This window comes from Ambystoma mexicanum, chromosome 2q, assembly GCF_040938575.1.
Source record: "Ambystoma mexicanum isolate Mex_15411 chromosome 2q, UKY_AmexF1_1, whole genome shotgun sequence".
Taxonomy (NCBI): Eukaryota; Metazoa; Chordata; class Amphibia; order Caudata; family Ambystomatidae; genus Ambystoma; species Ambystoma mexicanum.
Window position 1 is genome coordinate 148,901,937 of NC_090924.1, and position 27,929 is coordinate 148,929,865.

Genomic DNA, 27,929 nt, shown 5'->3' on the forward strand with positions numbered 1-27,929 from the left:
ATGCGCAATTTGGCCAGGCTGTTCTTCAGAACCTATTCCAGTAAAGGGGTTTTCCATCCACCTGTACTACCTATGGTGTGTGCTTGGGAATCTCCCACAAATATGGAGGAAAGGGGACGGGACGTAGGAGTATAATAAAGTTACTAACTGTAGTGACTACCTTACTCCTAGTCCATAGACCCCTTTCCTCCATACGCCCGCCCGCCGTCCCGTCGAATAAGTATCCTCTATTATTGCTTAAATGGTCTCAGACCTGGCGATAGAAAAGGACTGCAGGGCGATGGGCGGAGCTCAGGAGGGCGGTGTTACGGCCACCTGCAGAGGCCCAGCGTAAAAATAAAAGGACAAACATTTTAAATTTTGATGTTTTTTTCGGTTCCGTCCCGAAGGACGGAATGTCTCACAAGTATGGAGGAAAGGGGCCTATGGACTAGGAGTAAGGTAGTCACTACGGTGAGAAACTTAATTCATCTGTGGCGGCTTGTAGAGGGGACCCTGTTGCTAAATCCGCCATCTCTAAGTGGATTGTCAATGGCATCACACTCTGTTACACTCTTGCCAAGAGAGATCTGCCCTTCAAGCCTAGAGCATACCCTACTCGGGGCATTGGTGCTTCCATAGCATTCATTGCAAATGTCCCTCTCAATTCCATTTACAAGGCGGCAACCTGGAGTTCTGTACACACCTTTTCAAAACACTACTGCCTAGATACACACGGTCTGATTCTTAGGTGGGACAAGCCGTATTAACGCATTCACTACTGTTCCTTCTCACATCCCTCCTCCAACTCAGGGTTTTGCTCGCTAGTCTATGCACAGCATGCGATTCTAAGCTGATTCACAAGCATCCGAAGAGACCGGAATAGCATTTCTGATGATTGCATCTGCTTAGATTCACATACGCCCACCCCTCCCCGCTCGGATGGAAGGGACATAGACATCTTACTACTACTTCTCTCTTTCTGTACTTATGATAGTCATAAGGCTCCCTCACAGCAGAAAAAATACAATCAGAGGTACCTCGACATGTGAGGGATTTTGGATACACTACACGTCACGTTGGGGATAGTGTTACAGGCACGCCCATGTCAATGTCCTCTTTCGATCCTCGAAAGACAAGATGCAATACTCTGTGATTACCACTAGATGTCTGGCTATATGCACAGCATGTGAATCTAAGCAGATACAATCATCAGAAATGCTATTGTGGTGAGTAATGCAGGTCATATACAATCACATAACAAACCCCTGCAAAGGAAGATAAGTATTAGTATGCAGCACTACAGGTCCACAGAGATGACACCTTAACTTTAGAAGTTCATCCCTAAGATGTAGAGGGGCTTGTGTGCCCAAAAGTTCCACAAAGATTTGGGGCACGGGAACAAGTTAGTGGGGGGCTTCTGGGGTCCAATGAAGAGTTCCAAGGGGTAGAGGACAAATTGTTATAGTGAATAAAAGTGTCCCCCACTTTCGGAATGCTTGCGCGAGCAAGCAATGTCAAAGCCAATCTGTTTTAAAAGTTTGGTAACTTTTGAAAAGTTTTCAAAGGGAGATATGGTGTTCAGTTAAGTACTGTTAACCGCCTCCCCCCACCTCCTGTACTCAGATTCTCCTTGGGACTCTGCAGGTCTGCAGGAGAGTGTCCAAGGTGACTTTTCTCACGGTTAACTCTGGTCCTTGATGCCTAGGGGTTGCGTGTTCGAGCACTTGTCCGGTCGACGACAAATGCTATTGCAAGGTCTTCAGGGTGGAGAATGTAGAGGAACTCTATGCAGGGCTCCTCTCCTTACAGGACTGGATGCAGGAAAGATATACTCTTGCGTCCCGTCCCCTTTCCTCCATACTTGTGGGCCATTCCGTCCTTCCGGACAGGGCCGGAGCACTTTAAAATATCAAGAAATTTACTTTTTGTCCTTTTTATTTTTACGTGGGGCCACCACATGTGACGAAGCCCCGCCTTTCTGAGCTCTGCCCCACGCATCGCCCTTCAGTCCCTTTCTCTGTGCGGTTAGACACTTGCATCACAGGGAAGATTTTTCTTTTTGTTCCCTTGTCCTTCATTCCTGCTCCGGTTCCACAGGGATCTTTTCCTCCGTATATGCCGGAGCGTCTAGGATTCGTGTCAGGTACATCGCTTCACGAGAGCGTTTCTGCACTCTTTGCCTGGAGGGCTTAGGACTGGAACACTGTTGGGACTCATGCTTCTACTGCGACTCGCTCTCCATCCGGGCACTCAAGCGTCGGCTTGTTAGCTGGGAGGAGGTGTTTCGACGCGTTCCTCCACACTTTCACCGGTTCATCAAAGAGAAAAGGAAACCACCAGTAAAATCGCTCCTTTTTAGGACATCCCGGCCAGGGGAACTCCTTCCTAGGGTCTTCTGGGTCTGGGAGGGGCTCAAGTGGCTCTATTACAAGGGTTCTCCCTGAGGTGCCCCGAAAGGGATCTAAACGGCTCTCCGAAGTATCCTCCAAGGAGCCCTGCAAAGGGGCTGCCAAAACCGGACCTTCTTCCGAGGTTCCCCTTTTGGAGGCTAAAGTTATGCCCAGTATTTTTAGGGCTGTTGTCGCCGGGGTCAGCCCTGAGGTTTCGACATTGAGAACTAAGTATACAGAGTCTCGGCTCGAGGTCCCTCTTGAGGTGATTAAACGTACCAACGTCACTGAGGTTCCCCCTCTCTGGGCTATAGCTAAGCCTTCCCATACTCAGACCTGTGGTGGAACCGATCCTGCCTAGGGGGCAAAGAAGCCAGTTAAACACCTTAAGTTATCGAGTACCGGCACTGCCGAGGTTCGCTTTCTTGGGGCTAATACATCAGTAGTCTCTAAGGTGTCTCAGAAACACTCTAGATCTGCTAGCACCTGCTCTGCAGAGGTTCCTTGTCACAAGGCTAAAATAGAACATAAGACCCCTGACTCCCCTGTGGTGACTATGACCTCACTTCGATGGAAGTTCAGGACAAGGTGCTTGATCTCCCCTTCGAGGGTAAAGAACTATTCCACTCCTTCACGGATGAGGAACTAACGAAGACCAAGGCAAGTACTGCCAAGTCCTTGTCGGTCCTTGCGAAAACACATTTAAAAACCACCTTATACTCATACGTTTGGGTCTCAAATGAGGTCCTTCTCTGGTTTCAGAGGCTTTCAGGACCGCCGTGATGAAGCTCCAGCTGGCGACTCCCGCTGTAAACGGCAACAAGGTGGCTGGTTTTTATCTCGCCCAACAGCCTCCTCTTCAGCAACGGGTGGTCTTGCCACCAATAAAACATCTAAATGATATTTTCCATTGGTCCCACACGACTCCGGTGGGAAGACTAATTTCGTCTCAACTGGAGGCGTGGCAGACCATCACAGCAGACCAATGTGTTTTGTCTGTTGCTCGGCCGGCTTTTGTTTGCCCCCTGCCCCACCATCTCATCCTTCTCTCCAGTAGACTGGGTCGCCCTCCCTCAGAGCCAAGGTACAGAAACCTCTGGACCTCAGAGCAGTGGAACCTGTTCCCTTCAGGGAGCAATGGGAGGGCTATTAATCCCGTCTGTTTACAGTGCCCAAGCCCAACCAGGCTGGCATGCGCACTATCCTCGACCTCTCCAAGTTCAATCTCTTTCTACTCCAAGAGAAATTAAAGATGATTACGCCCTGCCAGATGAAGTCCTCTCTCTGGAAGGGCGATTGGCTCAGCGTGGTAGACCTTCAGGATGCATGTTCTGGAGTCCACATCTGAAATAGCTGCGTTTCTCTGTGCAAGCAGAGCACTTGCAGTATCGTGTGCTTCTGTTTGGTCTCAGCTTGGCACTGCGTGTCTTTACGAAGATGTCGGTCATCGCTGCATTCCTCTGGCTGCAGGGGTTTTTGTATACCCATACTTGGACGATTGGGTCCTGCACAGTCATTGCGCACAGGCTGCTACAGCCAATCGTCAGTCACTCCTTCATTTCCTCTTCCGTCTTGGAACTGGTGGAAATCGTCAATGACTGTCGCGCAAGACCTGATCTTTCTGGGTTTCTTTTGGGGTACCGTCAGTACCAGTGTTTTCCTGATGGAGGACAGGATTGCGATCTTTCGGCCACGGGCCGGCTCTTCCCGCAGTCCTACCACATGTCGGCCTGGTGGTTCCAGAGACTCTTGGGCTTCATGGCCTCTTGCATGTTGGCTTTACCTCTATGCTGAAAATGAGGCACACTCGGCTTGCTCTTCGGAGCTGCTTGTCTCTGGCTACGGAACCGGATTCCAAGATGATTCCAGAGCCATCCTGCATGACGGCAGATCTTCAGTGGTGGTCATCCGCAAGCAACCTTTCAGTGGGGACCTCCTTCCAGCAGCCCTGCCCACAAGTAAGGATTACTACAGACTGCCCCCTTCCGGGGTGGGGTGCGACACTGTGTCATGTCGAGGTGTACGTTTTGCGGACGCCTCAAGGCAGTGGTCCCATATCAATTACCCGGAGCCCAGGCAGTTTTTCTGGCGCTCAAGGCTTTTCAACCCTCTATCACCAACAGTGTGGTTCGAATTTGCACAGACAATTCCGTAGCAATGTTCTACATCAACAAACAGTGGTGCACTAAGTCTCCCCTCCTGGTGGACCTTGCTATCCAAATTTGGAATTGGGCTATCCAACACAATGTCTGGCTCCAAGCTGTGCACATTACGGCTCACATCAATGTGACTGCAGACTCCCTCAGCCGCCAATCTGCGGCAAGTTATGAGAGGGAGATGAACACCAATGTTCTCACCAAGATCTTCAAGCAATGGGATACTCCAGAGGTGGACCTCTTTGTGACCTCATCGAACAAGCAACTTCCTCTTTATGCTTCCAGGGACAGGCTTGGAGTGTCTTCCTTGGGGGACGCCGTCGAGATCCCGTGGGATAACATAAAAGCTCTTTCCCTCCTTTGCCACCGATTCATCAGTCACTTGGGAAACTCAGGAGTGTCTAACTGGAATTTACTCTTCATAGCTCCTTGGTGGCCAGCCAGGTTCTAGTTTTTGGAACTGCAGCACCTGTCGTGTCATCTCCAATCAGGTTGCTGCTGATTCCCGACCTTCACCAGGGCAATCACTAGTTGTGGCACCGCTCCCCTCAATCATTCAGCTTGGCGGCCTAGTGCCTGAGTTCCGATCATTAGCGCAGTTCAACCTCTCTAAGGACAACATGCATATCATTCAAGCGTCACAAAGGCACTCTACAAGAGCTCAATACAGAAGCAAGTGGCTCCGCTTTTGTCATTTGTGTCTAGCCAAAGAGCTTGATCCCAGACATGCTTCTATTGACACTGTTTTGTCTTTTGTATGTGATCTTGCAGCCTCTGACATACGTGTCTTATCATGCAGACTTATTTGTCCACCATTGTGGCTTACCTGTCTACAGAAAGTTGCTCCTTTTCACTGGCTAATCCAGTCATCAAGAGACACTTTGTAGGTATTCTTCTTTTTTCCACCAGTTCGGGCACTTCAACCCAAATTGAATCTGAATGTGGTCCTGCTCAGCTGAACTCAGCTTTTCACAACTCTATCACGTTTGGTGGCCCCAAGGGGAAACCAGCCTCAAAAGCATCCATCTCCTGTTGGATAGCTTCATGTATTTCCGGGGCCTACAAGGTTCAAGGCCTTCAACCACCACAGGGCATTCATGCACATCTGGTCCATGGCAAATCGGCTGCTGTTGCCTTCCAAAAATATGTCCCTTGGGAGTCCATTGCCAAGGCGGCTACGTGGGTCTCTGTAAAGAAACCACTGGTGGGGGGTGTGGGGGGAGGAGGGGTGCGCCTGTACTTCCGCTCTCTATATGGTAGAGGAGTGGCACAGAGGACCCCTGCCAAGATTCTCTATTCATTAGCTATGGTCGAGCAATCCAGGCCTAGCTTCTCGGGAGGTGATGCAGGCTGGTTCATAAGTACAGTGTAGTCCCCAAGCACCCACAAAGCAATGGCCACACACTGTATCGGTTACAACACAGTCTTTATATAATTAATATTCAAAGGTATATACAATATCACGATAACTCACTTTGTACTACGAAAATCACCAATGGTAAATATATAGAGTTCTAAAATGGTACCACTAACGTTATCAGATCTCATTAAAGTGCATACGGTCAGAATGACACACAGATCAGGATAAAGAGGAAACCTGCAGTAGAGAGGAAGGAAAGCAAGATGGTTGAACAATTGGCAGAATACTGGCCTCTACCACTAGACACAGTTCTGTGTGGAGATCCCACCCCCCCACCTGGGCAACCTGTAAAGCAAAGATGTGTCATGATCTCTGCTTCCAAAAGGTCAGGGTTTCCCCAACTCCCTTGGAAGCAGATCCATAACCCAGGTTCCGAGGGTCAACCAGTCCCAATTGGGACCTTTTGGACCCAGTCCTGGCGCCAGTGGCACCAGGCTCATAAATGTGCCCAGTCCCAGCGCTGGAAGCGCCGGGCTCATAATGCTTGGGTGGACTTACCTGCAGCAGACCATGCTGCTTACTTGCCTGCCAGCTGAGCCTCTGATCCTCTTCTGTTTGGAACTACTTTTCCTGTTGGGTGGGGCAGGAGCCACTCCCTAGATTCAGAACACTGGAACTCTTCTGGAAAGCAGGAACTCTTTTCTTACCCAGGCGTGGCTGTGGAAGGAGACATCTAAGCACTACAGGAGGCTATTTAAACCACACCCGGTGGATGAATCTTGCTTTGCGTTATTCTGCATCCTCTGCAGCAGAACGCTCATCGTGTCTTCTGCATCGGATCCTGGGCCTAAGGAAAAAGGCTTACCATCCTGAATCCAGTCTTCTGCAACACAAGAAAGAACAGGTTAGCATTCCGGCATCTGAAAGACAAAGGCTTACCTACTCTTCGTGCGCTCCGGAGGTCTTCACACTGCATTCCGGCATCTGAAAGACAAAAGCTTACCGACTCTTCGCACGCTCCGGAGGCCTTCGGCGCTGCATCCTACATTTGAAAGACAAAACAAGGTGCGTTTAAAGACATTGGGGAACTTTACTACTCACGTGCCATTACTCCTTTCCACATCAACCCCAGTGGGTATTCCGGCACCCTGCAGCCGCTCCGAACTCGTACCTGCAAAATAAAAGACAGTTAGAGCGCATCGTGAAGCAGGCAACAAGCGCTTACTTACGTGCTTCCAGGCGCTTCTATTCATCATACGGACTCCCATCTTCAACTCACTTCAGCCCGTCATCCGCCATCGCCGGAACCTGCAAAACAAGAGACATCATTGCTAAAGACTTTAAAGACAATAGAATTACTCGAAACTTACCGTTCGTGCAGTAAACGACGGACAGCAGTCCTCTGAAGTCAAGAGGCCTGCGCTACCGATCCAGTGAAGAAACTGGTTACAGCACCCTGCCCCGAGGCAGATGGAGAGCTCGGCATTCACTTACCTAAGACATCTTACTCTTGAAGTCAGGCATACAGTGCACAGAGGTCCAGCCCAAAGAGCCAACCGGGTGCTACACATCACCTTTGAAGATGCGGTAGTCGCCCAGTCAAGACCGGCGCCTCTGCGAGAATCAGGTGAGCGTTACAGAACGCAAAGCCTACCGCAAAACTCTCGCCCAGGCGCTATGGAAACCTCGGATACTGACCACCTAGCCCGGTTACTTGGGGAACTAAGGGCAGATGTGCATGCAGCTCGTCAGGAAACGAATGCTCTAAGAAGGGAACTAATTATTTCCAAGGAGAGAACAGACGGTCTTGCTAGACAATTGCTACAGTCACAAGCCGGACAAACCCCGTTACCCGCATCAGGGGCAAATCTTCCTTCAACATCCTCTATGAATCCAGTGCAGATCAACCTACCTGGGAATGTACCTCTGGCTCCGCCCGAACGATTTTCTGGTGACCCAAAGAGGTTTGCAGTATTTATCAATCAGTGCCGGTTGCACTTCTTATGCCGGCCAGCAGCCTTTCCAACTGATCAAGCTAAAGTAGCTTTTGTACTTTCGTACCTTAGTGGCAATGCGGCAGACTGGTCGATCCCTCTAGTTAATCAAGATGATCCGGTTCTCCATGATTTTCAAGCCTTTCTACTTAGTATGGAAAAACTGTTTGCAAGACATTCACAGGGGCAGGCCTTGGACAATGAGCTTCTTTCGTTGCAACAGGGTAATCAAGACCTTTTGGCTTATATTGCATCTTTCAATAGACTAGTAGTGGAAACTCAATGGCCTGAGGACAAAAGGATTACGCTGTTTTACAGAGGTCTACGTGGAGAGCTCAAAGACGTTTTAGCCCAAGTAGTGAATCCCCCACAAGACTGTTCGGATTATATAGACTTGGTCGTTCAAATAGATCATAGACTGCAGAACAGGAAGGCCGACCGTTCCAAGTTTGATGCTCGAGTATTTTTCAAACCGCCAACTCCTTCCAAAGGAGTAGACTCCGGGGAACCCATGCAAATTGGGGGTCTGAAAGGTCCTCTAACACAAAAGGAGCGGGAAAGGAGAAAACAGTTGCAATTATGCCTATATTGCGGAAACTCAGGGCACTTTCTTCGAGACTGTCCGGTGAAACCTGCCAAGAAGGCAGTAGGAGCTGCAGTTACCAAAGTTACAAACTCTGAGCAGGGAAACTACCTCGCCCGACAAGAATAGAGGTCCTCTTGCCGAGCGTGAAAACCAGTTCCGTGACCTCGCATTTCGTGATACCTATGGTCCTCATTAGCCCTGATGATCCGGATCGATTACATGCAATTGAAGCTTACGTCGACAGCGGTGCCATCGGCAATTATGTGGATCATGAAATGGTTTTGAGGATGAATCTAACTCTTTGTCCCAAGGCTGTAAAGGACGTCATTACTACAGTGGATGGTACGGAGATAGCCTCCGGGCCAGTAACGCATACCACTCAAGAGGTGACGCTAGTAAGTCAAGATGAACACCATGAGAAGATCGTGTTCGATGTGATCAAGGCCCCTCAGTTTCAGATTATTCTAGGAATACCTTGGTTAGAGAAACACAATCCTCTGATCGATTGGCGAGCAAGAACGGTCCAGTTTCCAGAATGTGTCTCTACTTGTCACCTTCCACCTGGTGTTGCACTGGCAGCAATTTCTTCAGAGACTCCCCAGTTACCTCCCGAATACCTTGAATACCAAGATGTTTTCCGGAAGGATCAGGCTAACACTCTACCTCCTCATAGGTCTTATGACTGCCAGATAGACCTGATACCTGGATCTACTCCTCCTTGTAGTAGAATTTATGCTCTCACCGAGCCTGAGAACCTTCACCTTCGACAATACCTGGATCAATACCTGGCGAATGGGTTTATTCGTCCTTCCAAGTCCCCTGCTTCTTCAGCTTTGTTCTTCGTTCCAAAAAAAGGAGACCTTAGAACTTGTATCGATTATCGCTCCCTGAACCAGATCACCGTTAAGAATAGATATCCGTTACCTTTGATCCCTGAACTCCTGGACCAAGTCAGAAAAGCATGCATATATACAAAGCTGGATCTTAGAGGAGCTTACCACTTGGTACGAGTAAAAGAGGGCGATGAATGGAAGACTGCCTTCCGCACCAAGTATGGGCTATTTGAATATCAGGTCATGCCCTTCGGACTTTGCAATGCCCCGGCCGCCTTTCAATATTTTATGAACGATGTCCTCAGAGAGCTCATAGATGTGTGTGTTGTTGTTTACATTGACGACATCCTCGTTTATTCTTCATCGGAATCTGAACATCGGAAACACGTGAAAATGGTCCTCGAAAGATTGCGTCAACACAAACTTTTAGCTAAGTTGGAAAAATGTGTTTTCAACGTGACTGAAGTTGAATTCTTGGGATTCATATTATCACCTGGCGGAGTACGTATGGATTCAAAGAAGGTCGATGCAGTTCTCAAATGGCCATCACCATCCTCCGTAAAAGGTGTGCAAAGCATGTTAGGCTTCGCTAACTTTTACCGCAGGTTTATCCCCGAATTCTCTCGAATAGTCCAGCCCATCACTGCCTTGTTAAAGAAAAACAAACGTTTTGAATGGTCTACCGAGGCGGAACAAGCTTTCCAGGATTTGAAGACTAAATTTATCTCTGCACCAATCTTAAAACACCCTCGCCCCGAACTCCCCTACATCGTGGAAACTGATGCTTCAAGCCTTGCCATGGGGGCAGTTCTATCACAAAAGGACCCGGTAACCAATCAGTTGCATCCCGTGGCATTTTGGTCCCGCAAATTCTCGCCTCCTGAAATCAATTACACGATTAGTGACAAGGAACTTCTGGCTATCAAGTCTGCCTTTAAGGCTTGGCGGCATTATCTGCTGGGGGCCCGACACACCGTTACTGTGATTACGGATCACCGAAACCTGCAATATTTGAAAACCGCAAAAGCCCAATCCTCTAGACAACTCCGTTGGGCATTATTCTTTGCCGAGTTTGACTTCATAATTACCTATCGACCTGGTACAAAGAACGGTAAAGCTGATGCCCTTTCTCGGATGGGAGTGGAAGAACACTTGATCAACCCTAAACCTGTACCAATCATTCCCGAACAAAGAATTCTGGGTGTAATCGCCACAGAATCCATAGAGGAAGTTAAGGATAAAGCCAGGCAACTTGTAACTCCAGCAGACATACAGAATTGGCATCTGCAGGGAAAGCACTTTGCAGTAAAGGACAACTTATTGTATTTCCAAGAACGATTATACCTACCCAGCACAGATTTACAGAAAAAAGTAATCTCCTGTTATCACGATTCTTTAATGGAAGGTCATCCCGGTATGGCCAAGACCTCAGAAAAGATCAAGCGCTACTTCTGGTGGCCGTCTTGGAAAAAAGATATCAGAGACTTTATAATGTCTTGTGGAGTATGCGCCCAAAACAAGAGTCAAAAGGAAAGACCAGCAGGCCTCTTACGCCCTATTGACATCCCACCTCGCCCTTGGCATACGCTTTCTATGGACTTCATCACCGATCTACCTCCATGCTCAGGATACAATACGATTCTAGTAATCGTGGACTTATTCTCCAAGATGGCGCATTTCATTCCGCTCAAAGGCTTGCCAACAGCAGCAACTCTGGCCCGAGAATTCCTCAAACATCGTCCGACTACACGGTTTTCCTTCGGTTCTAATTTCGGATTGAGGTAGTCAATTGATTTCTCATTTTTGGCGAAGTTGCTGTCGGTCGGCTCAAATTGATGTGAGACTATCGACCAGTCACCACCCTCAGACCGACGGACAAACCGAGAGGACCAATCAAACTCTGGAACAGTATTTACGCTGCATGCTGCAACAAACTGAAAAAACTTGGAAAGATATCCTTTGGATAGCCGAATATGCCTACAATAACTCTGTCCATTCGGGAACTGGGAAAACAGTTTTTTCTTTTGTACGGCAGTCACCCTCGAACCTCGGAGTTGGATCCCCTCCAAGATCTTGAAACACCAGCAGTAGACTACCTGCATTCTACAATCACCCAAGCCTTTAAGGAAGCTGTTTCTCACCTTCAAAGGGCTAAAGAACAATACAAGAAAGGAGCAGATCAACATCGGAAGGAAGCCCCTCAATATCAAGTAGGGGACCAAGTCTGGTTATCCACCAAATATCTACCTCTAAAAGGGCCACGCACATTCAACCCAAGATACCATGGTCCCTATTCCATCACTACCATAGTAAACCCAGTAGCGGTCAAGTTGGACTTGCCCCCTCACATGAAGATACATCCGGTCTTCCACGTCTCTCTATTAAAACCCGTGCAACCTCAAACCCGACTAACTAAATCTCCAAAACCCATCCTAGTTGATGGAGAACTCGAGTTTGAAGTCAAAAGCATTCTGGACTCCAAGATCTCCAAATCTAAACTATTTTACCTAATTGACTGGAAAGGCTACGGCCCCCAAGAGAGATCCTGGGAACCTGCTGAATATGTCCACGCTCCTCGCCTAATCAAAAGATTTCCTGACAAGCCAAAACCCCCGGAGAAGCCCGGTTTGGGAGGGGCCTTGAGGGGGGGTACTGTCATGATCTCTGCTTCCAAAAGGTCAGGGTTTCCCCAACTCCCTTGGAAGCAGATCCGTAACCCAGGTTCCGAGGGCCAACCGGTCCCAATTGGGACCTTTTGGACCCAGTCCTGGCGCCAGTGGCACCAGGCTCATAAATGTGCCCAGTCCCAGCGCTGGAAGCGCCGGGCTCATAATGATTGGGTGGACTTACCTGCAGCAGACCATGCTGCTTACTTGCCTGCCAGCTGAGCCTCTGATCCTCTTCTGTTTGGAACTACTTTTCCTGTTGGGTGGGGCAGGAGCCACTCCCTAGATTCAGAACACTGGAACTCTTCTGGAAAGCAGGAACTCTTTTCTTACCCAGGCGTGGCTGTGGAAGGAGACACCTAAGCACTACAGGAGGCTATTTAAACCACACCCGGTGGATGAATCTTGCTTTGCGTTATTCTGCATCCTCTGCAGCAGAACGCTCATCGTGTCTTCTGCATCGGATCCTGGGCCTAAGGAAAAAGGCTTACCATCCTGAATCCAGTCTTCTGCAACACAAGAAAGAACAGGTTAGCATTCCGGCATCTGAAAGACAAAGGCTTACCTACTCTTCGCACGCTCCGGAGGCCTTCGGCGCTGCATCCTACATTTGAAAGACAAAACAAGGTGCGTTTAAAGACATTGGGGAACTTTACTACTCACGTGCCATTACTCCTTTCCACATCAACCCCAGTGGGTATTCCGGCACCCTGCAGCCGCTCCGAACTCGTACCTGCAAAATAAGACAGTTAGAGCGCATCGTGAAGCAGGCAACAAGCGCTTACTTACGTGCTTCCAGGCGCTTCTATTCATCATACGGACTCCATCTTCAACTCACTTCAGCCCGTCATCCGCCATCGCCGGAACCTGCAAAACAAGAGACATCATTGCTAAAGACTTTAAAGACAATAGAATTACTCGAAACTTACCGTTCGTGCAGTAAACGACGGACAGCAGTCCTCTGAAGTCAAGAGGCCTGCGCTACCGATCCAGTGAAGAAACTGGTTACAGCACCCTGCCCCGAGGCAGATGGAGAGCTCGGCATTCACTTACCTAAGACATCTTACTCTTGAAGTCAGGCATACAGTGCAGAGGTCCAGCCCAAAGAGCCAACCGGGTGCTACACATCACCTTTGAAGATGCGGTAGTCGCCCAGTCAAGACCGGCGCCTCTGCGAGAATCAGGTGAGCGTTACAAGATGCATCACAAGCCCACTCCATATATTGTTCACACTAGACTTTCCAATAGTTCTGCAACCCCAAAGTACCTAGGCGTTGTAGCGTTCCTCGTCGGGGAATCGAGGGCTCTTCTTGAGTGTTCCCCCTTTCAGGCAGGAGTCACGGGTCGTCGAAAGTCCGACGGAGAACAGGTCGAGCTACGACGTTGAAGTGGCCGTGTCGTTCCTAGCGGTGCTCGTTGATGGGGGAACCGTAAACATCCTGCAAGGAAGAGGCGTGCGGGGTACCTCGGTGTTGATAATTCTGGACCGCAAAGAGTTTGAAGAACTATGGCCCAGCAAGGGCGTCGAGTCGTCTGCGTCTCTGTGGTCTTTGGGTGGTGGGAAACCCACCGAACACGATTCCTAGCAGTGAGAGGTCCCCAGATATACTGTTGATCTCCCATTCATTCCGCTGGGTCATACTGAAGCATCCAATCACGACTAAGGGCATTCAGGCAGGCAGCCAATCAGGCACACAGTGCATTCAGGCCATTCACTTCTCTCCAGACACTCACAACAAGTTATTTGTATGGGACAAGTACCCAGCCATTCAACACTCCACACTGCATTCATACCAGTTTCGGTCAGCTCTGTCTGTCATTGTGTCAACCACCAGATACTAGACACCCACAACATAGAATGCGTATTCGTCACACACTCCATTCACCCAGGTCCCACCCACAGGCGTACCCACAACATACAGTCGTTGAGAAGGCTCCAGCCAGTCTGGTCAGCACTTCCCCCACACTACCATATATGGAACTTACAGCCAGTCGGGGGGAAGGGACAGAGTCAAGTCTTCCCGGGACTTTGGGAAGATCAAGGTAACAGGCGATGAAAGGCGAGAGGCCATGGGGGCCATTTTGTCTCCATTAGGAATCTACCGATTCAAATGACAGGGCCTGGGCATCCCAAAATGGAGGACGCTCAGGGCACCAGTCAATTCAGCACGGAGCTGCCACCAGCCCGTACCCTGCTCTGTGGGTCACACACAGGTCCCCCAAAACATACACTAGGGGCACAGAGTTATACCCCTACACATGGGTGCCATAAGGGTATCCCATGAGTCTGTTCACCAAACCAAAAAGAGCTGCACCGGCAGGAGTCCCACATTAACTCCTGCGCGGAAAACATGACGGAACACACAATAAGAAGCAGTAAAGGACAAGGATATGGAAGCCCTGTCCCTCCGATGCATTTCCAGCATCACAGTCTCCCCATCAGCTTTTTGCAGACATTACTGTCTTGACCTGAGTTCCCGGACCGTTGCCCAATTTAGTCAGGCAGTTCTTAAGAATTTGCTCCAATAAGGGAAATTTCCATCCACTCGTAATACCTATGGTCAGTGTTTGGTAATCGCCCACAAGTATGGAGGAAAGGGGATGGGAGGTAGGGGTATGACAGTTACTCACCATAGTGACTACCTTCCTCCTAGTCCATAGTCCCCTTTCCTCCATACGCCCGCCTGCCGTCCCCTCAAATAAGTATCCTCTGTTGTTGCTAAATGGTCCTAGACCGGGCGATAGAAAAGTAGAAAGGGCGATGCACAGGGCGGAACTCGGGAAGGCGGGCCTCCGGTCACGTGCGGTGGCCCAGCATAAAAATAAAAGGACAAAAAAAGTACATTTTTTTTAATGCTATAAAGTGCTTTGGTCCCGTCCTGAAGGACGGAATGTTCTTCCAGTATGGAGGAAAGGGGACTATGGACTAGTCACTACAGTGAGCAACTTTGTCATTTCGGACAGCGGCCACAGATGCACGTCAAGCAGGGGGGGATACACTTGCCACGTTTGGATTTCAACCTCATCTCTCGGGTCACCTCGATGCTGGAACCACAAAATTTGGTAGAGATGATTCCAGTAGACCTTGTAGTCGATACCCAAAGTTCTGGGCCTCAAATGTGAAACTGTAACGTCTGCAGCATGGTAGCCCAAACTGAGTTGGCCAGCCACTGGGTGATCAAGAGTCCCTTCTGAGGGCTCTTATTCGCAGTACTCCAAGCTGACGTCGAGGGTGATTGTTCCCACCACCCCAAGAGTCCAAGCTCCTACGCAGGACTGCTGCAGATCACCTTCAAGACAGGGCTCTTTCAAGACAGTAGCAGAAGGCCTTATTCCAGCGGGCCCACTGTCTCCTTAGACGTCTTGCAGCGGGACAGGACCCTTTCCTCCTTCAGATTCCTTCCAGTATTTCTCTGGAATGGGTGCAGGGGTCCTCTTTTTATCCAAACAGCAGGTAAGAGCTGAACCTCCCACCAACCAATCGAAGATCTGGGCCACAACCCAGCAGCGGTCCGATCATGTCTACTGGTGGCACAGCTCATGAATACCATTCAGATGCACTGAAACCAGTTTGTGAGTAGACCGTCCCAACCAACCTCCTGGCAGCAAACACACATGGCCCTGCAATAGCTCACAAAAAGCCTCAGCTTTCCCAGGCACTGGAAGTCCATATAAGGAGTTTCCTGTCCTCACAGGTCAGGAAGAAGGGTTAGTGACGAGATGGCCAAGGGGCAAACGATAAACCTCGTGGCACGGCCATATTTTGACACTAGCCACAGTAGGTAGCCAAGGCAGTAAAGCTAAATAAAAAAACACTCAAAAATAGCCAACACCTAAAGTAACAAAAAAATCATCTGAGTGTTATGACTTGGGCAAAACAAAATGTACCCCATTGTACTGCATTGTAAGGTGCATTGTACAAGTTACCAAAGGTGTCCACACTGTAACTAGACTAAGGGAAACCATGTTTCCCAGTACTGACAAGCCTGAAGTGCATGTCCATTTCCCCATGGCAAATGAGCAGAAGCCAGTGTAGTGAAGCTGAATGCTTCACTGCACTGTAAGAAAATTGAGGTCCGGTTAAAAAAGAAAAAGCTAAAGGTTTGGGGTTTCACAAAAATGGAGGGAAAGGTGCTGTAAAAAAAAAATTCTTTCCTAAGACCTGCCTTCCGAGTCATGTGGAATAAATAAAACACAAAACACTCCTGAAACTGCCCTCATTTACATCCTTAATTCCCTCCTCTCTGCTCGACACTCCAAGCAATCCTCTGTCCTTATTCTTCTAGACCTCTCTGCTGCCTTTGACACTGCGATCACCCCCTTCTTCTCAATACTCTCTCTTCCTTTGGATTCAAAGGCTCTGTTCTTAACTGGCTTTCCTCTTACCTCTCGTCCCGCTCATTTACTGTTTCCTGGGGAGGTCGCTCCTCTCCTTCCCAGCCGCTGGTATATGGAGTACCCCAAGGCTCTGTACTTGGCCCTTTCCTTTTCTCACTCTATACCTCCCTTCTCGCCCCAGTTATCTCCTCATTTGGCATTTCTCAGCATTTCTATGCTGATGATACTTAACTCTTCCTTTCCTTCTCTACTGACCTCCATCTTAAACTCTCCACCTGTCTTACTGCTATAAAAAATTGGATGTCTTCTCGCTTCCTTAATACTGATAAAACTGATGTTATCTTCTCCCCCTCCAACTCTCCTCCCCCTCCCTCTCTTCCTCCTTTCATTCATTTTCCCCCTTCTAATCTTCCCATCTCTGACCACGCTTACAACCTAGGCATCCACTTTGACTCCTCTCTCACCTTTTCCCATCACATCTCTCTCACGTCTCGTGCCTGTTGCTTCCACCTCTTTAATATTCGTAAAGTCTGCCCCTCTCTCACTTTCCATGCTACTAAACTCTTAATATCCTCCCTTATCTTCTCTCCCGTCTTCTACTGCTCCTCCTTACTCTTTGGACTTCCTACTTCTCATCATGCCCCCCTTAAATCTATCTACCACTCTGCAGTCCGCACCCTTTGACTCCTCTCCCCCCGCGACTCCATCTCCGCTTCCCTTTCCTCCATTGGCTGGCTTCCCTTTCACTCCCATCTCAAATTTCACTTTCTCTGCCTAGTCTTTAAATCTCTCCACTGGTCTTGCTCCCCCTTATCTCGCCTCCCTCCTCTCGGTCTACACTCCCTCCCGCTCCCTTTGCTCTGCTGACCACTTCCTTCTCACTGTTCCTCTTTCCCCTTGTGCCTCATCCAGTTTCCAATCCTTCCATCTCCTAGCCCCCCTACACTGGAACTCCTTACCTCTCTCACTCCGCTCTATTTCCACCTTTTCCTCATTCCGAACTTCCCTCAAATCTCTCCTCCATTCCCCGCCTTGAAACCCCTCCACCTTCCTAAAGGGAACCAAAAGGTTTCACTCACTCCAGGCTTAAAATCCTTAATGTCTATCAAAAGAGCTCAGGGTCTCTAAGGTTGAAGGGAATTATTGCAGAAATGAGAATTCTCCGTAACAAGGCTCCAAAACAATCATATTGGCAATTAAATTTACTCTTTGGCTACCAAAAAAATAAAGACTTGTAATCCCAATTTAAAAAACAAATAAGGCAGCAAATGCTCCTGTTTCAAAATTTTAACTAGAACCATGCCTACAAACATTTGGCCTCAGGTTCTCTGCCAATAGATCTCCGGCACATACAGATATTGGCCTTATTGCACCATACACCAGTGTTAGGGAGAATTCTCAGAAATGTGCCAATTCCTCTCTACCTTAGAGACAGCCAGCAACTTTGCTGGATTTTGAGTACTTGAATTTTTAACCTGGAGAGAGTGAGGCCCTTTTCCCCACCCTCTCATGTATTTTATTGTGATTTGAGCAGTGTTTCTTTTGGTTGTGGAGTCTGACAAACTCCATAGGCATCTTCTTTTTACATTGTCACACAGCAGTGACACAGGCAAGTCTTTTAGATTTCCCAAGGGTTAATGACCTTCTCTTGGATAAACTACTGTTTCCAAGAGCAGTGAAGTGAAATTGACTTTACTTACACTTGTAACTTTCTAAACCCAGCACACACTATCCTACAATAGGGTACTTGAGGGGTTACTTAGCGTCCCCTTTGTCTAGCTTCTCATGTGAAATATTTGTTACCCTTTCCTCGATGAATGGCTGGTGGCAGTGGTTTACTTTTAACTACCGTGGTATGCTTTTACTGCAGGCTGCATTCGCAGCTGCAGTAAAGCACCCAGGGGTGCAATTTTTGTCTAAATGGCCCGAGCTTCTTTTTTTGCCATTTCTTTGTGAAAAGGTCAGTTCCAGATGTACTCTGCACACCAGACCAGGTTTGGTCGCTTTGTTCGTTTTGTCTTTGGTGGGATTCACGAGTGAAGCCTGCCTCTGGCTCTAGGGTATCTGGCGGGGCAGGAAGTGACGGAGGTGCCGAAACTCCCTGTGCTTAGTCTCCTAGGAGACCCAAATGCACTCTGTAGTGATTGGCCGGCTCACTGTCCGGCAAGGACAACCACCCTGCTGGGTGCCTGACAGCTAGGCTGGAATGAATGGGAGAGAACTGAATAAAAGGCGAGGCTTTTGGCTTGGAAGGCAAAGTCGACCACTGGACGATGGAACCGAAGAACTTGAAGGGGTCGCCTGCTGCAACTCCTGGACCATTGGTTTGCCCAGTGAATCCCTGCTGCTGTGCTGAAACTCCAAATTTGTATCGACAGAGGAAGCCCCTGCAAGGATGACTTCTCCCCTTGAGTTGGTGGGACCAATCGACTCCAAAGTAAGCCACCTGGACATTCTCTCTGAGCTGGTTGACTTTCCACAGAGTTGCTGCTGGAAACCGAAATACCAGGGAGAGGAACACCAGATTGTGTGCGTTGCTTTTAAGCTGGCCATGAGCTCTAGGAAGATACTCCGAACTCCTGTAAATCGGGACTGACCAAGCCTCAGCCCCCTCAACAGAGTGTGGGACCCCAGAAGCAAGGAAAGCCTATTTCGACAGCCAGGAACCGTAGTGTTGCTATTTCTGGTAGACGCGAAGAGCTGAAACACTGAACAACCACTTGTTTGAAGATTCCCAGTTGCGAGCGGTGGCCGTCCCATTGCAGGAGTCCCCCGAAGTCCTCCCTCTTGTCCCCACGACTGAGGCCCTGGAACAGTGAGATCTGCAGAGCTACTCAGGAACAGAAGTCATTTGCTGCACTTTCTCTTCAATACAAAGGTACTGTAAAAGTCTGAGAGAACTTGCCTCTTTCTGTAGAGTTGCTTGCATCTTCTACTACTCACAAGTCTTAACGGCTTGTGGCCCTACATTGATTCTTATTTTTCTTCAGACTTCTAAAACATTGTGCAAAGACTTTTCTTACTTACCTGCATTCAGTTCATATAGAATTTTGCCCATTAACTTTGGCTTAGCCTATTCTACTGAATGACTCTTATTGGGGGATCTGAAAGTATTTGCCTGCTTAAGAATATTTGTTGTCTCTTGTATGTTCTAATAACCTTTTTCCTTTGCCTTTCTCTTAAATGACTCTAAATGCAACAGTGATTTATTTGTTTGTTTTATTATTTATAATGCTGACCAGCCATCAGGGCGCAGACAGCAAGGAGGACATTCTCAGCTTGGTTACATTGCTCTACGTTGATAGACATATATCTACATAACACAAAGTAGAAAAAGGCAAAATATGTGCAAATACAACAATGTATAATATATACACAAGGAATGAGGGAGCTCAAAGTAACTGAGTAGGTAGGGACAGATAGACAAGGATTACGAAGCAAAGGTAGGGAAGGTAAGGATAATATGCAGGTGGTATGCCAATACAGGCATATAAGATGCTTGGCCGCTCTAATTTACATGTGTAAGCTTAGAGGAGGCCTTTGTTTTGACTTCTTTGGCTACATCGATGGTGTTACCATCTATGATGAAGCTTGTGTAGTTGTGGCCAAGTTTGTTGCTATTGTGGGTGGTGCCAAGGATTATGAGCTTGGTCTTGTCATCATTCAGGCATAGACCATGAGAGGCCATCCATGCTTGGATGATGAGGTACACCCTGTTCACCAAGGCCAAATCCTTCTCCTAATCTCCCGTCAGCGGTATGAGGATCTGGGTATCATCGACATAGTTGGTGTAGGTTATACCAAGACCATCAAGATCATCGAAAAACGGGGCTTTATGAAAACGTTGTACAGAGTGGGGGAAACGCATGATCCCAGAGGCACCCTGCAGGGAATGAAATGGGTCGGCGGATGCTTAGGTAGAGAAGACACGCATGGTCCTATTGTTTAAGAATGATTGTATTCAGCCTACCACTTCTTGCGAGAAGTGGGCTGCCGAATCCAAATGGTTAGAGGATTTTATGGTCTACTTAATCAGATGCCGGTGATAGGTCGAGGAGGAGTAGTAGTAGAGCGGCTTTACCATTGTCTCCGAGTGTGTCAATTTGTGCCTTAAGGTCGATCAGCGCTGTTTCAGTCCCATGATGTGGTCTGAAGCCACACTGGCGGACTTCCAGGAGGTGGTTATGTTGAAGGTATGCTACCTTGTCTAGAATTTTAAGCAGGAAGGGGACTGTAGTTAGTAGGTATAGAGGGTTCCAGTGATTGCTTCTTGAGTAGTGGGAAAACCCAAGACTCTTTGAAGTTGCTGGGGATAGTCCCAGTAGAAAAGGAGGAGTTAATGAGCTTCGAGATAACGGGTGATAGATCTCTAGCTGCATCTTTGCTTTGCGAGGGCCATGGATCACCCTGGCAGTTTGAGGGCAAGTATGACTTTTTCGACCCATAAGGTGGCTACTTTAGAGAAGCTAAAGCAGTGTGGAGGTTTGTGTGGGTTTTTTGTGTAGGCGGGGGGGATGTTGGCTGTAGGAGTTGGACAGAGAAGTGTTTCTTTTTTATTGGTGATCTTGACCTGGTGGGCTGCTACTTTGTTGGAGAGGGTGTTTTGGATACTGGTACACCAGGGTTTGTCCTTCGCGCATGTGTCTAGGACTGGGATGGGGGTTTCCAACTCTTTAAGGATGGTGAACAGTTCTTTTATGCTAGTTAGCTTGAGAGATTCTATGGTTGTAGGAGTCTTGTTGGCTAGAATGATTTATTTCTTATAGGGGGTGGTTATTTTACTGAGATTGCTCTTGTTGTCTGACGGGGATTGACTCCATGTCTGGTCTAAGTGATTTCAGGTATGGGGAGAACCATGTGTTCAGATGCCTTTTTATGTTTGCTCTTTCTTGGTTTAAGTGGGGCGATGAGTCTAGTGCTGATGTCCTTATTTTGTTCTATTCATCTACAAGGGTAAGGGTGTCGGTGGATTCAGTAAGTGAGTTCAGTGTCGGGAGAATAAGAGGGACAAGTTTTTCGGCCGTGATATTTTTTTTGTTCCTAGTGGGAATGGCAGGTGCCAGAGGGTTGTTGCGAGTAGTCTAGTTGAAGCCTCGAGGGAGAAGGTGAGGAGGTAGTGGTCAGACCAAAGCTGGGGAGAGATGGAGGCATGGCAGTTATGGCCAGCCACCCAATCAAGGGTCCTCCCCTTGTTGTGGGTGGGAAGGGTCACTTTTTGACTGAAACCTAGTTTCTGCCAGGGTGCCAGCGATTAGTGCTGCATGCCGGTCTTTAGGGTCTTTGAACCCCAGGTTGAAGTCGCCTAGAAGAAGGCTTTGGGATGTGTTTTTTAAATTGTCGGAGAGGATGGTGGTTAGGTCCCCCTCAAATGATCCCAGGGGACCGAGGGGGTCTGTAAAGAAGATGGATAGTGAAGGTTTGGGAGTTGGCGATGGGCAATTTTGCTATGAGGGATTCGCAGGATTCGGATTTGTCAGATGGGGCAAGTCTCATGTTTAGATTAGTTTTGGCAAGGCCTCTGGTTTCGGTTCTGTCGACTCTGAATATCGTATAGTCCTCTGGGATTGCTAGCATGAGGGCGGGACCTGCTGCAGTGTGGAGCCAGGATTCATTGACGGCTACGAAGTCCAATTTTTCTAGCTTTAGGGCTGCTATTTCAGTAGAGTGAGCTACTATAGATCCGGCATTTATTAGGGCGCTCTGATGTGTGGGATATTAATCCCAAAAGGTGTTTCCAATGAGGCTTGATTATTGGGATTGTATTTGGGAGGAGTGTTGGCTAATTTGTCCAGTTGGAGGTTCTTGGGTGAGGGTGTTTGAGCGAGTTGGGGGAGGGGGAGGAGGAGGGGTGTTGGCGGTAAAATTGGTGGGTTTGATGTGTGGCCATAGTGTCCAGATATTTCTTGTTTTGGTAGGGAGTGTGGATCTGGCGAGTGGTACGAACATTTTGGGAAGTCTGGCATGGAGTCTGAGGTTTCTGGAGGTGGGACTGTATGGGCTGGCCGTTTTGGGTAGGTTTTGAATGTAGGCGTTGGGTGTTGGTAAATGAGCAGGAGTCATGTTTTTGGGTAGTGGTGGAACTGCAACGAGGGTAGGTCAAATGTGTGGGCTTGCGTGGCTAGTCCAGCGGATCAGATGAAGAATGGTCCTAAGTAGGACTGTGTAGATGCCTGGTATATACATAGTGTAGTGGTGTTAGGCTAGTGTGCAGGCAGCCGGTGGGAAAGAAGCCAGAGCCTGCAAGCGAAAGGGTGCAGAGACAGTACGGAGGCTGAGCAGGCTGGATTTAGCTGGCAAGAGTAGTGACTAGTGTTAATACCGGTCAAGTAGGTTCAGTGCAGGTGTTCGATGCTGGTAGATGGTGGTGACTGAAGTAGGCTAGTTCAGCATGCGTTCGGGTGCTTACAATTCAATGGTCGTACAGGCAATTATAGTACTAGGCTGGTTTGAGGTGCAGTGGATATTCCAGGGAGTTATAATTTATTGGAAGCTGGAAGCAGCTATAGTGGTAGGGCAGTTCAGCGTGCACTGGGCAGATATAACCACAATAGCATTATCAATGTAGAATGCTCAAAGGATAGTACAAGTCAGGCAGGATAGGTTACAGAGTAAACAATAATGGTCGCAAAGTGCACACAGGAGATACAAATCAAAGCATGTGCGATTTCCAAAATAAACAATAATGGTTACGAAGTGCACACAGGATACACAGATCAAGCATGTGCGATTTTTCTTTTCTTTTTTTAATTGTTTTTATTAAATGAACAATAATGGTCGCAGGGTGAGTGAAGTTGTAGTGATGGCTGAATTGTCTAACGGGACATCACTGATGCATAACTACAACTGTAAGGTTGAATTGCAATAGAGAATGTTGGTGGGCCTCGTGTGCAGTGTTAATAGAACAAGGAAAGTACAGATCGACTTAGGTTGTTTTTCGAAAATAGGCAGTAATGGTTGCAAGGTGCGCACGGAGAGTACTATTCAAAAGCATGTACGGTTTCAAGATAAACAATGATGGTCGCAAGTGCATACGGGAGGGACAAATGAAAGCATGTGCGATTGCAAGATGGGTGTTGCTGGTCACAGGGTGATGGGAGTTATGGCATTAGCTGGATTGGCTATAACGAGTTGAAGCTGGCGCGAAGTTGCAAGTGTGGAGCTGAATTGACATAGAGAATGCTATTAGGTCATGATGTATGCAGCGATAGCCAAACAGTTCACAGCAAGTACTGGCGGCGATAGGATGCAAGTCATCCAGTAACTCTAGATTCAGAAGGGCAGCATGTATATTAATGTCCCCAGCACCCTAGCTATTGAAGTCACCTGAGGGTGTAGGTTGTGCCTGTGGGCCTTCCCAAAAGGGTACTTGCTGATTTAGAAATATTAAGTGTTTTTTGTGAAGCATATTTGAGTGTTACTTTTATATTGCTCCCTTCTGAAGAAGGCTTACTCTGACTGATAAAATTGTTTATTCAAGAAACCTTGTGTGTAAGAGTTTATTTGAATACTTGTCACTGTGAATCTGTGTAACTCCCCTACAGCTCACATTGACTCCTCTTGAGATGAGCTTGGCTGCTCAAAAGGCTACCAAAACTGTGTAGTACAAGCTTATACCAAAGGTTGGGTTTCCTATTACCTGTAGTCAGGGTTGTTGTAGTGTTCCCAAAGGTTACTGTATACAATTGTGCTTAGCACATTGCAGGATAAACACCTGCTGCTGGAATCCATGTACACCTTGCAGTCCTATTCAGATTTGTGTGTACACTGAGCCTGTCATTCTTGTGAGAAAAAGTACTATTGAATTACACTATAACGATGAACAGATGGTTGCATGCAGTTGATGAATATGTTTAAACAATAACCAGCTAACCTATCTCACTGAGTATGTTCCATGTATTCATACACACTATGCATTGTACTTGTTTTGTTTATGGACTCCTACATTTCTTTTGATCACTTGTGATAAAGCTTTTAATATTAACAGTTGCAGCAATCTGTTCAGTGAAATGCATTGTGATTTTGATATCCACTTTTGATGTAAGCGCCCTTCTAAGATAATTGTGTTTTCTTTACAGGAATTCATTGTCTAGATTGTTTCCACCAGTGTGGGCCACTGAAAGCGGCAGTAATGAAGATTACCATGTGGGTCCGCAGAACAACATCATGGACCAAAACGAGTTCACCAGTGTAACTGGAACACAATGTTATCAACATGAATATCGTCAAATGGCCCCTGAAATTGAGAGTTTGCACAATGAGTTTGAGGGACTTAACCTTGTGGAGTCCTGGTTTTCTTTACCTGAAAACTGCATTGAGCAACCTAACGAAGCTTTCAAGGCACTTCCAGAAACCTCTGCATTCAACACACATGCTCTCCATCAAGAAGGAGTGCCATTTCAGAATGTGGGTTTCAGCAGACACCTGGGAGATTTTGACAAAGTAAAATTAAATGATTATGAAAGAAATGGACCTGATTTCAAAGCATATGCCTCGCCAAACAGAATTAAAGATAACATTCATTTTCAGAAAGATTATTGGAAAACTGATAAAGTGTCTGGAAAGTTTATGAAAAATGATTTAAAGGATCAAATAAAAACGCTTCAAAAACCATCCTATAACGTTGGAAATATGTGGGGCAGACCGTTCCAGGAAAAGCAGTCCTTTTCTAAAAGATATGATGATTTTAGTGCTCTCAAATCACCGTCTTCTGTTCACCAGGCCCCATATGAAATAAATCAACTTTTTGCTAAAGAAAGTAGTTACTCTGGATCAGTGAACAGAAGACCACATGGAGATGGTACTCAGAATGGCCAAGGGGGCTACTCTTCAGGCGGAACCTACGAACACATTGAAAATAAACCACAACTTAGTCCTAAAGGTTTTCATAATGCTCCTGCGTGCGATGGTTCAGTAAATGCTGTGTTACCAAATGGAAATTCTTCTTCTTACAAGGAGCATGTTTGGATGGACGGTAAAGCCTTAAATCCCACATCCACTACAAATGCTGTTTATAGAAAGCCAAAACATGCAGCAACAAGTCCTCCCCCCTCTTCGGGAGTGTCGACTATGTCCAGTGGATCCCCGATACATCAACCCTCGGCTCCTTCATCTTACTTCTCACAGACCACCTCTCCAGTGCCCACAGTGAGGAATGATGGAAGGATACAAGTGCAAAACGAAGTGTCTCACACCATTGGATTTTCCAATTTCTTAACTGAAAGCCACAAACCAAGCAAAGTGGTTAGGCAGACTCATGTGGACTCTTCAACAAATTGGGAAGACCAATATAGGAAAATGCCAGTTAGTTTTGCATCCAACTGGTCGCCTCCACGCATCTCTGTGAATGAAGACTCTGAAAGGTTTAACAGGCTTGGGAGGAAGCAGAACCTGGATAACAACAGCAATAAGGATGAAAGGCGAGGGAAGAGGAACTGGAATCCTCAACCAGGCTACGTAGGCCAAAATCGCCAAGTCTTTCGTAAAAAGCAAGACCAAAATGGTGGAAACATGTCCGACTTTATCAATCCTTCATTTCTTCCATCCTTTCCAATGTCTGATTTTAAGCAACCTCCTAATTTCCCCCCTTTCAACCCACATGCTTTCCCCCCAGCAAATAACTTTCCATTTCCCCCCTCTCCCTTTGCGTTTTCGGAACTCATTGACCTTTTCCATTGTGATGACTTTAACCACTTAAATCCTTTTATTAATGATCTCTTTTGTGGAGATATAGCAGCACCCTACTTTCCCTTTCCTACACCTTTCAACAAGTATAGACCACCACGAAATCGCAGTGGTCCTGCTAACGAACTTCACAACCAGCTTGAGGAATGTTACGAACAGTGGCGATGTTTGGAGAAGGAACGTAAAAAGGTACAATCCAAACTCACATTTATTTGAAATGGAATGTATTGCTGTTGTGTTCTGGGAAGTTGGTGTGTACGGCCACAAGAAGTGAGGTCAACGATGCTTATGTTCTGTCTTTAGGCAATGCCTTTCGCCTGTTCAGTTCTTAGTTATGGATCAGGTGCAGGTGTAGCTACACTTAAGATTTTTCGCATTCATACTGAAATATTTTAGGAAAAAGGTCTAGCATTGACATCCCAGCACACATTTCACATCGACTGTCTTGTCCCTCTTCACCTCAAAGCATTGCACACCAAGCTTTGAAACCGAATGGCTGCTGTGACAATGACTTGTATGAATGATATGTTTCTGATGTTTGTTAATCTGCTTAGAATCACATGCTGTGCATATAGTCCGACATCCAGTGGTAACCGCGGAGTATTGCATCTTTCGCGGACCGAAAGGGGACGTCGGCATAGGCGTGTCTGTAACACTATCCCTATTGGTACGTATAGTGTACCCAAAATCCCCCCCCCCCCCCCCTCCTCCCGCACCGATCCAAAGCCTTCCCCGCATCCGAGTCTTGCGACTGGGCAATCAAAAACAAGTAAGGGTGCTACTCCAAAAACTTCACACATCGAAGCGCGGGAATCTGACACTGCGAAGGCCGCGGTAGGCCCGAAAGTTACGACTAGGCCTCCAGTCGAAAAACCCACCGCTAGGCCCTCTAACGCCGCGGAAGGTAATGCACCTACCGATAGACCATCGGAGCAATTGTCTCACGCTTATTTGGTGGTTTTTGAAGACAGCATCGAGAGGATTACGGCAGCGGTGGGACTTATCCCGGTTCCGCTATACTTAATATACTTATGAAGATAGTCAAGAGCCTCTTTCCGACACCCTAAGAGACTCTCTTCGGCGTAGTAGAAAAAAAAGTAGTCCTCTAAATGGACTAGAGAGAAATTCGAAGGGTGTATGGACCGGCTGGAGAGGATTATCAGTTTTTCTGATCATCCATCCCCAAAAAGGTCTTGTGGAGAGCCTAACCCTCCATCTTCTCATTTTCAAGAAGATCAACCTTCTGTCCCCATCCAGCAGGAAGACATTGTCCACATGGACACCTATAGGGACATTTACAATGAAGAGGAAGAAACCTCTTTTCTACAGAATTATGAAGAGGAACAGCAGGTTGCCACCGACAATTGGGAAGAAACCCAGCAGGAAGGTACGGACCCATAGACCCTGCCACTTCAAGATCAGGACACTGATGTTTTGTGTCTGAATTCCCCTCCGTCCACCCCGGTTCACCAGGCCTTGTCTGTAGATGACCAGATGGGCTTCAACTCTGTTGAAAAGGGCAGCTGAACACTTTAAAATCTCTACTCAACAGGATTTTGTAGAGGATATCCTTAAGGAAAAGCCTCCATCTAGCCAAGCTATTCCCCTATTTAATTCCATCAAGAGAAGGTTGGCTCCCTCCTTGGTGTCACCAGCTCAAACCCGAGCAGTGAACCCAAGAGTGGAAAAATTGTTTCGGCCGTCTCCTTCCGACCCTCTATACATTAGGGGGTACGCCATTCCAGACTCTCTGGTAGTGACTACAACCCAAAAGAAGGCAGGGGTACCCCTTGCCACTAGGGAGGCACCTCCAGACAAGGAATCCAAAAGGCTATATTCTCTAGGCAAACGTCACCTCGGCTGTCACATACACTACTCGGATAGCTAATACCACGCTATTGGCAACTTATGCTGACGCTCAGTGGGACCTACTCCAAGAAGGC

At 47.5% G+C, this 27,929-nt stretch overlaps 1 protein-coding gene across 2 annotated transcripts in view; it reads left to right on the forward strand.

Annotated features, from left to right (window-relative positions):
* The window catches only part of LOC138569240 (meiosis-specific coiled-coil domain-containing protein MEIOC-like), a 458,384-nt gene that overhangs the window by 250,540 nt on the left and 179,915 nt on the right, over positions 1-27,929 (forward strand). For both annotated transcript variants that reach the window (XM_069647056.1, XM_069647057.1), the window contains exon 4: positions 24,381-26,175. In XM_069647056.1, coding sequence (XP_069503157.1) covers positions 24,381-26,175 — 1,795 coding nt within the window. The remainder of the gene's footprint in view (positions 1-24,380; positions 26,176-27,929) is intronic.